The sequence below is a fragment of the Rhamphochromis longiceps genome, linkage group LG6 (genome assembly GCF_057381845.1).
Source record: "Rhamphochromis longiceps isolate RC_006_pf linkage group LG6, R_longiceps_female_GT1.1, whole genome shotgun sequence".
Taxonomy (NCBI): Eukaryota; Metazoa; Chordata; class Actinopteri; order Cichliformes; family Cichlidae; genus Rhamphochromis; species Rhamphochromis longiceps.
In genome coordinates, this window is record NC_140562.1 from 45,328,901 (window position 1) to 45,342,811 (window position 13,911).

The following is a 13,911-nucleotide window of genomic DNA, read 5'->3' on the forward strand; positions in this document are numbered from 1 at the left end:
TTTTTACAGTTTGCACCTTTGATCCAGACATTTCGTCCCACTCTATACTTGAGTGTGTATTGCTTGGTTGACAATAAAATTCTACTTGGATTGTTAGAGAAGCGTATTTTGCCTGCAGCCGTATCTGATGGTGATAATAAGACCACTGCTGAGGGTTTGGATTGGGACGTGACCAGAACAGCACAAACTTGAGCATAATCCCCAGGCGGGATATTAAGAAACCGGTATTCCATAAAGAGGGATTTGTGTCTGTATAAAGTGTCCATGAGAGTCCGTGACAAAAAGGTTCGGCAATGAAAAGCAGAAATTTTAATTGGGATTTGATTAATGCCAAAAAAGTTTAAAGCGCCTAGTTTAGAGATCACATGGAGGAGAAAAACATTCCAGGTGCAGTTGGGATATTTTTGTCAATATTTTAGCCAATTAATCTTAGATGTATTGTTTAAAGTGCTGAGAACAGGTTTCCTTAAATACTGAGTCGCATTTCTCCACACAAAGTTACAGAGCACCTTGTCGATGTTGTTTGAAGGATTTTTCTCTACACGGAGCGACGCTTTGGCGATCAGAACTCTTCCTCCTCTTCCTCAGAGATCTCTCAGGAGACACTGTTTAGTCTGCGTTGGGTTTTCTGAATGATAGCTTCCAGATTTAAGGATGTCGTAGCCATACGTTCACACCTGTTAATATTCAGATCTCAGGTCCAGGGAACAATTTTACTGAATCCAAAGCGGCAGAGATTTGGTTTTCGTTCTTCAGAAAAAAAGAGCGATGATTAGATTTCTGTCCAGCAGAGAAATACCTCGAGGTTTACTCGACCAAATATGGTCTGCTGAAAGTTGGGCGACCAGTAAAAAGAGGTACAGAGATACGGAGCACCAGGAGTGACAAAATGAATTAATGAATTGTGTCAATAATTAATTAAAATTTGAAATAAATAAATGGTCATTTAATTACTTCTCAAAATATGTTTCATTAATTAATTAAACATTTCATCAATTATTTAATGGTGTATCACATTACTTCATTTAGTCACTCCTGGCCCTCCGTATATCTGTGTCAAACAGCTAACGCACTTTTATCCATGTTTGTGCGACCTGCCTTAAAGTTCTGCTCATTTCCGGCTCTCTGCTTCATTCTTGGACTTTACTGGAGTTACTTTACTGGAGTTACTTTACTGGAGTTACTGGTTTCAAAGCATCTCCATTTGTGTCGGCCATTCTCCGACACGATCGACAGAATCTAAATGTTCAACACTCGTGCTCTACGAGTCCTCGCACCTGGAGGCAGTGGGCAGTGAACTCACCTGTGTTAGTGTGTGCGCTGGCCTCTGGTGCTGTGGTGTCACCTTGTTGCTGGGGTCAGAGCTGTTTGTTGAACTCACTGTTCTCTGCTTCCAGCCTCGGGAGTCGAACCTGTGGAGAGAAATCTGTGGCCTTCCCAGCCCACGCCTCATTCCCAAGACCCAATGTGAATATTTAGTCTCAAACACGACTAAAAGAACCTACAGACAGTCTGTAATCTGATTACATTTCATGCTGAAATTTTGAGCTCTAGTTTTTAAATTATGTCAAACAATATTTGATTCAAAGTTTGAGTTTATTTTCCACCAGAGGTGGAAAGAGTACTCAAAATTTGTACTCAAGTACAAGTACTGTTACACTGGTTAAATTGTACTCAATTACAAGTAAAAGTACTGGTGTTAAAAAAATACTTGAGTAAAAGTACAAAGTACTGTTCTCAAAAACTACTCAGAGTATTAATTACTTTTTAACAGACTGATGTTTTATTCTGTTGTCAATAGCAGGCATTCGACTCGATTCACCAGTATAAATATTTATGTTCAAAGCACATTTTTCAGATAAACAAGGTATATAAAGGTAACTTGTTTTGTAAATAAATGTAGATATAAAAGGAGGAATTTTGTTTGTTAAAACAATGACAAAAATGTTTCTGAACATGCATAGAAACATTTAAACTTTTCCCCATACACTGAACAACAGGCAGGTAAGTGTCTTAAAGTCTTAGCGTTTCTGTCACACTTTACTTTCTGAACCTTTTGTTCAGTTTCAGCAAGAGCTGGTTTTCTAAATTAACAGAGGCAATCCGACTTCGTTTGGCAGTGAAGAGTAAACCAGCACAGCTAAAAAGTCGTTCACACGCAGCAGAAGCAGGCAGAGCTGTGTTCAGTTTAAGAGAGAGGTTTTTGATGGCTGAGGAGTGCAGCAGCTCCATGGTGTCTGTGGCACAAGCAAGATAACCATCAAGCTCAACTGCACTTTGCAGCCTTCTGGAGATTGGTCTGGAGAAGAATTCATCTTCATCAGATGACTCTCTTTGCTGATCCTCACTCTCATGCTCTGTCGTTTCAAGATGTTGTTTGATGTATGTCAAGGCTGTAATTGCAAGTAGATAACACAATTTTGTTATTTAAATTTCAGTGATTATTCCTGAACACAAATTTAAAATCGGCAAATTCTCAAAAAGGATTGTTTAGTATTCAGGACAGACCATCAATAACTTACAATGTATTAGGTGAAATACTCACTTAAGCATGTGTTCAAATGTAAAAATACACAAAAATGGGATCACATGAATCCTTACCAGCCTCTGTTACATCTGCTCTGTCAGTCCAGGAAGTCTTGAACTTGGGTAAGAGGACTGCAGCTGCAGCCAACTCTGGATCCTCCATCATCGCTCCAAAACGCTTTTGAAGGCCATTTTGCAGGGCTCTGATGAGTGGCACGCATGTCATGCTTGATGTCTCCAGCCTGCTAAGTTTGGACAGTAGTTGTTGGATTACTGGCAGGAGCCATCCCATAAAGGAAGTGGACTCAGACTGAAGGATGTTTGCAGCTTTCACCAGTGGCTTCATGGTGGTACAGTACTCCCTAAGGAATGCAACTTCTGCAGGACTCAACCTGTAAGACACAACAACAAAACCCACCATGACTATAATAGGGATCTTCTGATTTAATATTAAGAGTCTGCTCACGTTTTTAACCATCCATTAAGGAAAATTCACAAAATTTGAAACCATATTGGTAGGTGTCCAATTTTACTCACATTTTCACCTTGAACTCCTCACAAATGCTCCTGATGGCATCTTCCCCCTTCTCATCAATGATGCGTATTATCCTTTCAATGGCAAGGTAGGTTGAATTCCACCGTGTTGCATTGGGACGAATGATCTGTAGCTCACACTTGTCCTCTACCACTTCATTAGCCAAATGAGATCGGCCAGTTTTGTTCCAAATGGCCTGGCATTTTGCAAAGGTTGCACGGGAGAGCCTCTTGTAGGTTTCATTCATGCTCTCTGCTAGGGCAGCATCAGTTGTTGCCACAAGGTTTAGCAGGTGACATGCACATCACTGATGAGGCGGAAGTTGATACTCCAAACCAGAGTCTTCATCAAGAATTGCACTTGCCTCATGGTAGTCCCTATGGTCAGTCAGGTCAATAGTTTCTGGGTCTGCTTCATCTTCAGCTTCATCTGCATCATTTTGTGCCCCAAACATGTGGAAGGCCTTGACAAAGTTGGATCCACTATCAGTTGTGGTTCTTACAACTTTGCCTCTAATCTTGTATTGGCAATGGATATCATCAAGCGCACCAGCAAGCATGTCAAATGTGTGAGACCCTCTCAATCTTTTGCATGCTAGTGCTGCAGATCTTCTTTCCAGGGACACTTCCTCTATCCAATGGCATGTGACTCCAAGGTAACTTTTCTGATGAGCTGACCAACAATCAGTAGTGGTAGCAACAAATTTGACTTTATCCAATGCTGCAACCAAAGTCATCTTCATGTGATCAGCAGCTTCACAGATTCTGGCACGGACAGCGGGTCTGGAGATGGCTTGAGGTTGTAATGTGGTAACCAATTCTTTGAAAGATGGCTGTTCTACCACTGCAAATGGCTGTAGACCCTCACATATGAAATTGATGACAAGCTTGTCAACAGTTGCTTGTGGAACATGTTTGTTTGCAGCTCTCAACATCAGGTCTGGTAACTTGGCTTGTGTATTTGCTGAGAGCTTGTTTGGTGTGGCTGTGGTCTTTCGCTGTCGAGATGTTGATGCCACAGTGATATTGTACTGCTCAGTCTTCGATGGATGTTTCCTCTGTAGAGATAAATATTATCATACGTCAGGTTCATACATTACTTCATAACATCACTGTGATTAACACTAAAAGAAAACACATTTTTAAAACATCATTCAACTAGACTTGAGCTAATCTTTGATTGTTGAGCATAGTATAAAAGAGTGGTGAATTGGTCAAATTTTGCAGATATATTGCTGTATTTATTCACAAGTGTAAACCAATTTTGAACGATCATTGCAAAAAACATGAATTTCTGTATACATTCTAAGTTCTGTAATATGTATACTATCTGTAAAAAGAGTATCGACCAATGTATCAGTATCTAAATTTTTAACTCCTTTTTATCAGTATCACCCTAAAGTTTTCAGTATTAGTCAGGTTCTAAAAATACTAAGAGCAAAATATGTGTATCTAGCAAATCTAATTTAAGAAAAGGGATCACATACACAAAAATGCTGCCCATACAGCTAACAAATAAAACCAATCCACATTATGTTCTTTAAAAAAAGATATCATATTGGGAAACATATAACCCTACTGATTAAGAGCCACGTCACTATGATAGACCTATATCAGGCCAATGATACTGATCAACTGATCCATCAATCGGGCTCTGGTACATGTCAGCTGAGAGCTGGAAGATTAATTTGAGATGCAGCTCAGCACTGTGTTCAAGTTTGTTTGTTTTTTTGTTTGTTTGTTTTTTTAAATAGGCCAGCTGATTGTAGGCCTGTGAGTTTTAAATGACTACAAGTTTAATTTATTGTAATGACGGTGGTTATCCAAATAATAAGCTAAAACATTCCTACGAATTGTAGCTCAGTTATGCATGCACACACGCACATTAGCTAGCTCCGTCTTATTTTAATATCAGGCTAACCAATGGCGGTGACAATATCTTAGCCAAACTAGTAACCTTAACACACATGAAAAATAAGAAAGCAATATCATACACGTATAGTTGTAAAACCTCTTACCTCAATGTGTTTTTTTAGATTAGATGCTGAAGTCTTGTAAGCTGAAATGACTGTAGAGGTCAAACAAAGTTTGCACTGCATCTGGACGCTGTCTCCTTTTCTTCCTCTGTACACGAAAAATTCCTCCAGGTATGGCCACGGGCACGCGTCCTCCGTCTTTTCTACGTCGTTTTCATGGTTGACAGTGTTGTCCTCTGTCTCCATTTTGGCTTCTTTGTCTCCAAATCTTTCGTCTATAAAGTAGTTTATACTCCACCATTTAGCACCTCCAGACACCTGTGCCTGCTGCTGCAGCGGAGTTTATTCTTTGCTTACGTCTTAAATTGGCGCGGTTGCGATTGCACGGCCTTATTGGCTGCAAAAATGCAGACGAAAGGTTTGAATATTAATTCAAATTGTGGGCGTACTCAGTAGTGACTTTTGATTTTATAAGTAGCGAAGTAGATTACATGGTGTAAGTTGTACTCAAGTATGAGTAAAATTACACACTTGAAAAATTACTCGTAAAAGTACAAGTACCCAAAAAATGTACTTAATTACAGTAACGTGAGTATTTGTAATTCGTTACTTCCACCCCTGTTTTCCACTAAAAACGACCAAAACCAGTCTCACTGCGAGTGTGTGATCTCTGATGCGCCCGTCCTGACACACGCTCATATTGCTTCGTCTTCTGGATTAAAATCGCTGCCCTGCTCTTTATTTTTCCGTTGCCGCGGTGAATGGTGGTATCGGAGCTCGATTGGTGATGGCTTTCTTTCTCCACTAATGAAAATAATCAGAGCTGACTTTGTGGAAGTGGAAACTGAGTCATCTGGAGCTAAAGCTGCGTCCTGGAACAGGAACCATCACATGAATACTGCACTGATTTTTAAAATGTAAGATTTCAGAGATCAGCACTTCAGTGTTTACAGATTCAGCTGGATGCATGGATGAATGCGTAATGTGATTTTGGTCCAGTCTGTGTCAAACATAAAGCAAAAACACCTTAAAATCGTTTAAAATGATCATTTTTCCTCCAGTGTGGAAAACAGCACAGTGCACAGGCTGGAGTCCAGAAAGTCCACAGCTTTGTGTGACATTTGATACCACGTGTGAGTTTTAGAAGACGTAATCCAGCATGACGTGCGTGTGTCGATCGCTGGGAGCGCGGCGCCAAAACGTCGGAGTCCACTGTGGCTTCAGCGCCACGTCTCCGTCCACGTCTTCGCTCCACCAGCTGCCGAGTAACCAGAACAGACACTTGGCTGCTAAGTAGAGCGCTCCAGCGCCGAGAAGAAGCTTCAGGAAGCCAAAGTCCTCGCCGCCATCCCGCTTCTTTGGTTTTCCACTGAAAGCTGAAGACAGAAATTCAGAAAGTCTTTAAAATGGAATCTGGCTCGCGGTGTAGCAGCTCTGAACAATCACGTCTAAATATGGGAGCTTCATTTCTAGGTTCATGTCCAGAACTTTTACAGGAGCCAATTCTTCAGCAGACCCTACAGGTGATATAAAAAGCTAAAGTAAAAGCACAGATATGACACCAGCTCATTGTCTGTAGGGAAACATGACACACATGGTTTGATTTTAAATAAATAGCAGAGGTTAAAGGTCACATTACATCATAAAGTCCTGGCCTTTTAACAGGTGCAGTTGCTGCTACAGCTCATGATCATCTGAAGCAGTTAAGTGGAAAACGACTGGACGTCTTTTTTTAGATGTTTCACCTCATCACTGAGACTTCTGCACATCTGGATAAGACGTCCAGTTGCTTCCAACTCGAGTGCTTCTTGTGAAAGAAAACCAAAACGACAAATCATAAAAACAATGCAAATCTGGGGAAATAAAACCTCAAACGAAGCGCACATCTCAGCTTGAACTCGGGCGACCTGACCAAAGAAGCCAGTCAGACATATTCCACATTTTCTGCCATTAAAAACTTTTACATGTGAAGCTAAACTGAACCCTGACTGCAGGTTTACCTTCACGAGGCAGCTTCCAGTAACTGTACGCCGGTAGTTTCCTGTAGTTAGCTGCAGGCCCGCTCTGTGCTGATGTGTTGTAGCTGTAGTGCACGTGCTGCTCGTAGCTGCTGGGCTGCTGTGTGGATCCGCTGTAGTACTGCACCACGCTGCAGGTTTGCTGAGCTGATGGATCCGAGTAGGGGGTCTCTCCTATGCCCTGGAGCACATTTACGTAGTAGCCCATCTGGATGAGGAAGCTGGTGAGGTCCAGCTGGGGGTTCTGCAGGGCCTGGATCAGTTCACAGCTGATTTCAAAAGTCCTGTCGAATCTGAACCTCCCAAAGGTGGCTGGGTCGTGCTCAGTGATGTACACCGTCTCCACCACCCGGGTCCTCACCCGGTAACCAATGATGATGCGATCGATGTTGGAGTTGTTGCTTCTGACACCCGACCGATAATTTTCCCTCACGTACGCCGGCAGGTTTGCAGAAGCAGGATAAGTTTCTGTGCTCAGGTTGCCAACCTCAAAGTACGTAACCTGGAAAGAGAGTAAAGATGGAGGGCAGAGGCTGTCACAGGAGGAATAAAACAGCACTTTGCCCCTACAGTCTGAGTCCTACTCCCACCTGCACGCTCCCGCCTTTCCCCTTCTTCTCATTTCACTTATAATGACATGTTTGCCCATTCAGATTCCAGCTGAGAGCTTGAAACCTCAAACTGAAGTGTTTTTACTGAACCATAACCAGCTGGGCGGTTCCCCTAACAGGAAGCAGACTGATCTCTACCTGTGAAACTACCAAACAAACATGGCACACCTTACTCCTGCTCTTCCTGGGCCTGCTCAGAACAGGAAGGAGCTCCTCCATGTTTCCAAACAGGTGGAAGCCGAAGTTCCCGTTCTCCGGCTGACAGTCCGACACCAGCTGTGGAAACACATCAGGTGTTAGTCTGATTCACACACACAGACACACACAGACCTGATCTTACCTTCATGGTGACCACCAGCTGGACGACCTCGCAGGTCACACACTGGTTGGAAAACCAAAAGAGCAGCTGGAGGCCGTGTCGTGGAAAAGGACGGCCAAACCCTGAATACATCAGGTTCTCCGGAGTGCAGAGCTGCCACTGAACCATGGTGGAGCTCAGCACGCAACACACTCACACACATGCAAGTATTCAGGAGCTCTGCTTTCACTGTGAGGAGGCACTGCACTGTTTCTGGTAAAAATGCAAAAACTGCACTTTGATGTATTGTTTAAATTCCATGTGTGCATCAGTGCTGAGCCAGTGTGCAGCTGTTATTATGTAGAGAGCCGCTCGCACAGTTATAACTAAAGAAATAACAAAATAATCAGAGTTAGAGATAAAAAATGCATTTCAGTAAAAGATTTCAGTAAGTATGTGGCAATATTACAGCTCTACTGTGGGATAAAACACACACACAACAGCATCTCATTTTTGCACATTTACAATTTTACTTTTTCACGTGTAAAACTGCAGATACAGTACTGTGCAAAAGTCATGAGTCACTCATTTCTTTATATTTTGCTGAGAAAATAGAAATATTTTATTATATTATATTTTAATAATATCATACTATTAATAATAATGTAATATAATATTATTATATATTAGTTAATTATTTAAAATAGACAATTTACTGCAAAGTGCACATAAATGGATGATTATTATTATACATAAAGCTAAAACAGAGTTTGTACAACTCTAATGAGACTGGAGGTGTTATTGCATGAAGGATCAAACTCTGATTGTACGATTCTATTCTCATAATTCCAACTAGGGATGGGTATCGTTTAGGTTTTATCCGATACCGGTGCCAAATCGGTACTTTTGAAACGGTGCCGGTGCTCAAACCGGTGCTCGAACCGGTGCTTAAAGAATGGAGAACACAAACTTTGTCCAAAAACCTCTCATGTTTAGCTGTTTTCCACTTTTTCTTTGGTCATTTTAGCCCTTTTAGCCAGGGTGAAGGGAGTATCTGCCATCAAACAAGAAGACAGCCGCATGTAGCTATGATGATGTTTGCTAGTTCACCTTACGTGCATTAATGTAATAACGTGGTTAGCCTACTCAACGTAAATTACACACGAACAACATTAAGCTACTCACGCAGAGAAGAACGGCTGCTGCTGCATCATCATCCTCATCATTTCTGCTACACTGGCAGGGCTAGGGGCCAGGACTCTCCTCTTCGGGTTTTTGGGGGATGTTGCTCCGGGTCCGATAACTGGCAACCCACCCAACGTGCACAGTGTGAGGTCTCGCAGCAAGCTATCAAATACGGTGCATTTCTGGGCTTTTAAAAAAAACGCTATGCGTCGCCAGGTGTTTCATCGGATTCGAGGTGTTACCTCCTTTGACAGTATCACAGTATCAGCTTAAAGCACTTGTTGCTGCTGAGTTTGCATATTTTGCTGTGAAGTACAGCCAGACTTTGACCGCTTCGCCTTGAACATTTTTAATCTGTAGCTCTGCTCTAACAGAACGTACGTACCTGGACCCGCCTACTATCCTCGGAAACGTAAAATGATTGGCTAGAAGTGTATCACAGCTCAGGAAAAAAAAGCACCGAAATAAAGCACCGAAATGTGCGCTGCTTTTCGGTCTGGTTACTACCGTTTATGTCAGAACCAGTGCAATAATGGCACCGGACACCGGTACCCATCCCTAATTCCAACAATTAAAAAAAAATTAAAATGCAGCCTTTCTATGAGCTCAACAAACATCAGCAAACACACAAACTGTTTGTCTCACGGTGTGTTGCAGCTAAAGCTCCAGCTGCTTATTTCACAGGGAGAGAGAAGAAAGAGAGCTAACATCACTCAGAGATGGAGAAAGATAAGAAAGAAGGACAGGAGAGGAGAGGAAGAGGAGAGCTTAGAGGTAAAGGAAGGACGCTCATTTAAAGCTCACACGGAAGTCCTCGTGTTGTTAAATCTGTACATGTCACATTATGTTTGTTCATATAAACTGAGGCAGACTAAATGTCACGGGTCTGGGTCCGTTGGACCCAGTATGTGGAGTTTCATGTTTTTGTTATTCCATGTTTGAGGTTATTATGTTTTGGTTTTAGTTTGCATCAGGGATTGTTTTCTTGTTCTCTTGTTGTGTTTATGATGATGATTATGATGTTTATTATTTGAGTTTCATGTTTAAGGATTTGTTCTCGGTTGTATCTCACGTTTAGTTTAGTTCAGGTTCCATGTGTCATTCTGTCTGTCTCTCAGTGTCAGGTCTGCGTCTTGGTGTGGTGTTCTCATTTCCTGTTTTATTGTGAAGGTCTGGGTCTCATGTGAGTGTGTTCAGTTTTACCTCTGTCTCGTCTTGTTGATCATTCTCAGCTGTGTCCACCACCTGTGTGTAATTCCCCTGTGTTTCTCTGGGTGTATTTAAGTCATGTCCTCCGTTATTGTAGTTGCTGGTCCGTCTGTGTATTCCAACCTGCCTCATCTGTGTTTCTACCATGTCTCACCCGTGTGTTCTCCCTGCTGTCCGCCGTTAGTCTCTTCTGGTCGTTCTCGTTAAGGTTTGTGCTCTGTAGTTTAGTTGATCCCAGTATAGTTTAGTTCTAGCTCCATTTGCCGTTTGTATTTACTTTCATGTTCAATAAACCACCTTTACACCTTCACGACTGCCTGCATTCGGATCCTCCTTCATTTCCTCCACACGGCTCACCTCACTCGCCGTGACAGTACGGACCAGCCAGATATGGATCCAGCGGCATTCACCACACCCACGGAGCTTCGGGACCTCATCACGAACTCCGCTTCAAAAATAATCAACCTGTGGCTAGAGCATGAGGGAGAAGCATTCCTCCACGTTCTGGAAGCCAGACTGCAACAGCTGCTCACGGATTATCCCTGGCTATTGGACTCACTACACCCACTCGTGCAAGACTTCATCCTTCACGAACTTCACCTACACCCACCAGCCGCTACCGCTTCCCAACCCAGCCGGACGCCGGAGGTTTTGCCCGGCCCGCCGGAGGTTTTGCCCGGCCCGCCGGAGGTTTTGCCCGGCCCGCCGGAGGTTTTGCCCGGGAGGAAGCGACTATCGCGCCATTGGCGCGTCGCCCCACAGCCGGAGATTAGGACTTCGGAACTGCCGGCTGTGGTGAGTGGAAAAGACGCTCCGTCTCTTTCACCAGTTCATATGACTGTTTATACCGGGGCTGTGTTCGTTGAGTCAGCTGCTCAGCCGGTAGCTCGGTTAGCTGCCCAGCAGCCGCTCAATCATCACCTCCATTACAGTCACAGTCAGACCCAGTAGACACCATGTTACAGTCCATAGCCCAGTCAATAGCTCAGTTGGCAAGAGATTCATCAGCCTTATTATCAGTTCAGCCAGCCACTCCACCACCTGTTACTACTTCGCTACCTGTAGCTCAGTTGCCACCAGTTCAGCAGCCTGTCCACTCATTTACCCAGCCTTTATCCTCACAGCCTCATTACAAGCAGGGAACACACTCCACACAAACTTTTGCTGGTTCATTTAAGCCGGCCATCTCAGAGACAGTTGCTCCCTCTAGGGCCTCCCCAGAGGCTGGGTGTCAGTCACCAGCCAACTCTGGACCCCTAGAGGTCAAGACGCCAGCACCAGCAGCCTCACCGGAGAACTCACCAGAACAGCCTCGGCTCTCAGCACCCCCTGAGAGTTCAAGTGAGTTCACCCGTCCGCCTCAGTCCTCTGCTAAGTGTATTGGGGAACACTTTCAGCCCTCTGAGGACTGTATCCCACTGTTGCTGCCTGAGTCTAGCCAAAGTGCTGCTCAGTCCCAGCCAGTGTCCCCACTGGCAGAGGTCTCTGTACCTGCTGCTTCAGAGACTGGTTCCACTGGAGGGCCTGAGGAGCCCGTCCAGTCTCAAGTCATGTTAGCTGGGGGTTCAGGTGAACCCAGCCAGCGTCCTGCCTCGTTGGCTGGAGGACCTGAGGAGCTCGTCCAGTCTCACGTCATGTTAGCTGGGGGTTCAGGTGAACCCAGCCAGCGTCCTGCCTCATCGGCTGGAGGGCCTGAGGAGCCCGGCCAGCCTCAAGTGTCGTCTGCTGGGGGTTTAGGAGAACCCAGCCAGCCTCAAGTGTCGGCTGCTGGAGGGCCCGAGGAGCCCGTCCAGCCTCATGCCACGTCTGCTGGAGGGTCCGAGGAGCCCACCCAGCACCACGCCTCGTTAGCTGAGGGTCCTGGAGGACCCAGCCAGCACATCCTCACATCTGCTGGTGGTCCTGGAGGACCCAGCCAGCACATCTCCACATCACCTCCTGCAGCATCACCGCCGTCAGGTTCCGCAGCCGTCCCGCTGCCGTCAGGTTCCGCAGCCGTCCCGCTGCCGTCAGGTTCCGCAGCCGTCCCGCTGCCGTCAGGTTCCGCAGCCGTCCCGCTGCCATCATTCGCGCCTGGTCCGGCCTCCGCGTCCTCATCCGCGCCTGGTCCGGCTTCAGCTCCGCCTTCGTCTGGTCCGGCCCCGTCTGGTCCTGTGGTTGCCACGCCGCCGTCAGTGCCAGCTCGACCCGTTCCGCCTCGCCTCTGCCGGCCGTTTTCCGGGCCTCTAAGATGGCATCATGGCCTTCGGGGACGGCCTCCGGAAGGAGTTCGCCGCTGGCATCGCGGCCGTCCTCCGGACCTGCTCAGTGGCCACCACTACCTTCCAAGAGGTCGGCCTCCAGAACTGTTTGCCCGTCGCCGCCGTTGCCGTGTGCACGGTCGGCCCCCAGAACTGTTTGCCCGTCGCCGCCGTTGCCGTGTGCACGGTCGGCCCCCAGAACTGTTTGCCCGTCGCCGCTGTTGCCGTGTGCACGGTCGGCCCCCAGAACTGTTTGCCCGTCGCCGCCGTTGCTGTGTGCACGGTCGGCCCCCTGACTGTGTTATGGACTAGTGGACTGTCGTGTTTTGGTTCTGGACTCTCGTGCTCCTGGTTTTTTGTGTTTGTTTTAGCGTACTGGAACTTATCTTTATCACTCTGTTAATGTTTATAATGTTTTAACCTTCAGCATTGTGTGTGGACTTCACTGGTGCCTACTATGCCTGGTGTATTATTGGTTAGTTATGTCACCCGCCTGTTAGTATATTTTATTTCTATGTTGTATTTTATATTTGTATTTATTATTGCTCTTAACTCATTCTGGGAAGCACTTTGGCATGTGCTATATAAATAAATTTGTATTGTATTTACTGGAGTAAAGAATTTGAATCAGTATTTGAACTTTTAGTACAAATGACACTAACACTAAACAACTAAACAAATGGGAATGAATGATCTGTCAGGCTGCTGGTAACAAAGTGCCTAAAGAAGCAACTTAAAATGTATTTTCTGCTGAGCTGGCTGTGATGAGGCAGAGTTGGGCGGCTTAACAAGCCAAGAATAAAAAAATCATTCCTCTGAAAATGCTCAGGCACAAGCACAAGTGCAAAAACAGCCCACTGTGGAGACCTGCTGCTCAGGACCACTTTAAAACATTACAACAAAGTCTGTCTCGCAGGGAATAATCCAAAGGAAAAAGGGGTGGCTCGGGACTTTCGCACAGCACTGTATAGTTGTAATATTAATAATGTAATCGTTCACATTATTCGCGTATTATGGCTTGTTTTCGATAAATGAAATCACTGAGTTCATTAAAACATTTATTCCAACAACACAACACTGAGCTGAGCCATTATAATGCAGTTCCTTATTTCTAAAAAAAAGCTTTATGATCGTGGTCTAGTCCAATGAAGCTATTAAATAATGACTTTAAGCAAACGGCGAGCTGCAGTGCAGAGAAAATCGCTGCTGTAAAGTCTGATGTGCTGTTTTCTTCTTTATTTACCGTTTTTGTTGTTTTCTCGCTCTGTTTCCTCATTTTCAGGAGGCGCGCTACAGCCCGGAGCGCGAACGTCA

The 13,911-nt window shown here is 44.8% G+C and overlaps 2 protein-coding genes across 4 annotated transcripts; both read right to left on the reverse strand.

The window, feature by feature from the left end:
- Nucleotides 1-2,907: 2,907 nt before the first annotated feature.
- LOC146668886 (E3 SUMO-protein ligase ZBED1-like) lies at nt 2,908-5,282 on the reverse strand. Its single transcript, XM_085408233.1, has 2 exons — nt 5,079-5,282; nt 2,908-4,118 (listed from the first exon to the last, which is right to left on the reverse strand). Exons 1-2 carry the CDS (start codon nt 5,280-5,282, stop codon nt 3,366-3,368), a joined length of 957 nt encoding a protein of 318 aa, XP_085264359.1. The 3' UTR covers nt 2,908-3,365.
- On the reverse strand, nt 5,082-13,910 carry LOC146668887 (uncharacterized). Of its 3 annotated transcripts, none has more exons than XM_085408228.1 (5): nt 13,841-13,910; nt 8,006-8,349; nt 7,834-7,941; nt 7,037-7,556; nt 5,082-6,412 (listed from the first exon to the last, which is right to left on the reverse strand). In XM_085408228.1, exons 2-5 carry the CDS (start codon nt 8,150-8,152, stop codon nt 6,177-6,179), a joined length of 1,011 nt encoding a protein of 336 aa, XP_085264354.1. In that variant the 5' UTR covers nt 8,153-8,349; nt 13,841-13,910; the 3' UTR covers nt 5,082-6,176. The 3 variants fall into 3 exon arrangements, with proteins under 3 accessions (XP_085264354.1, XP_085264356.1, XP_085264355.1); XM_085408230.1 differs by lacking the exon at nt 13,841-13,910 and adding an exon at nt 9,149-11,249; XM_085408229.1 differs by lacking the exon at nt 13,841-13,910 and having other exon boundaries at nt 8,006-11,249.
- Nucleotide 13,911: the final 1 nt, after the last annotated feature.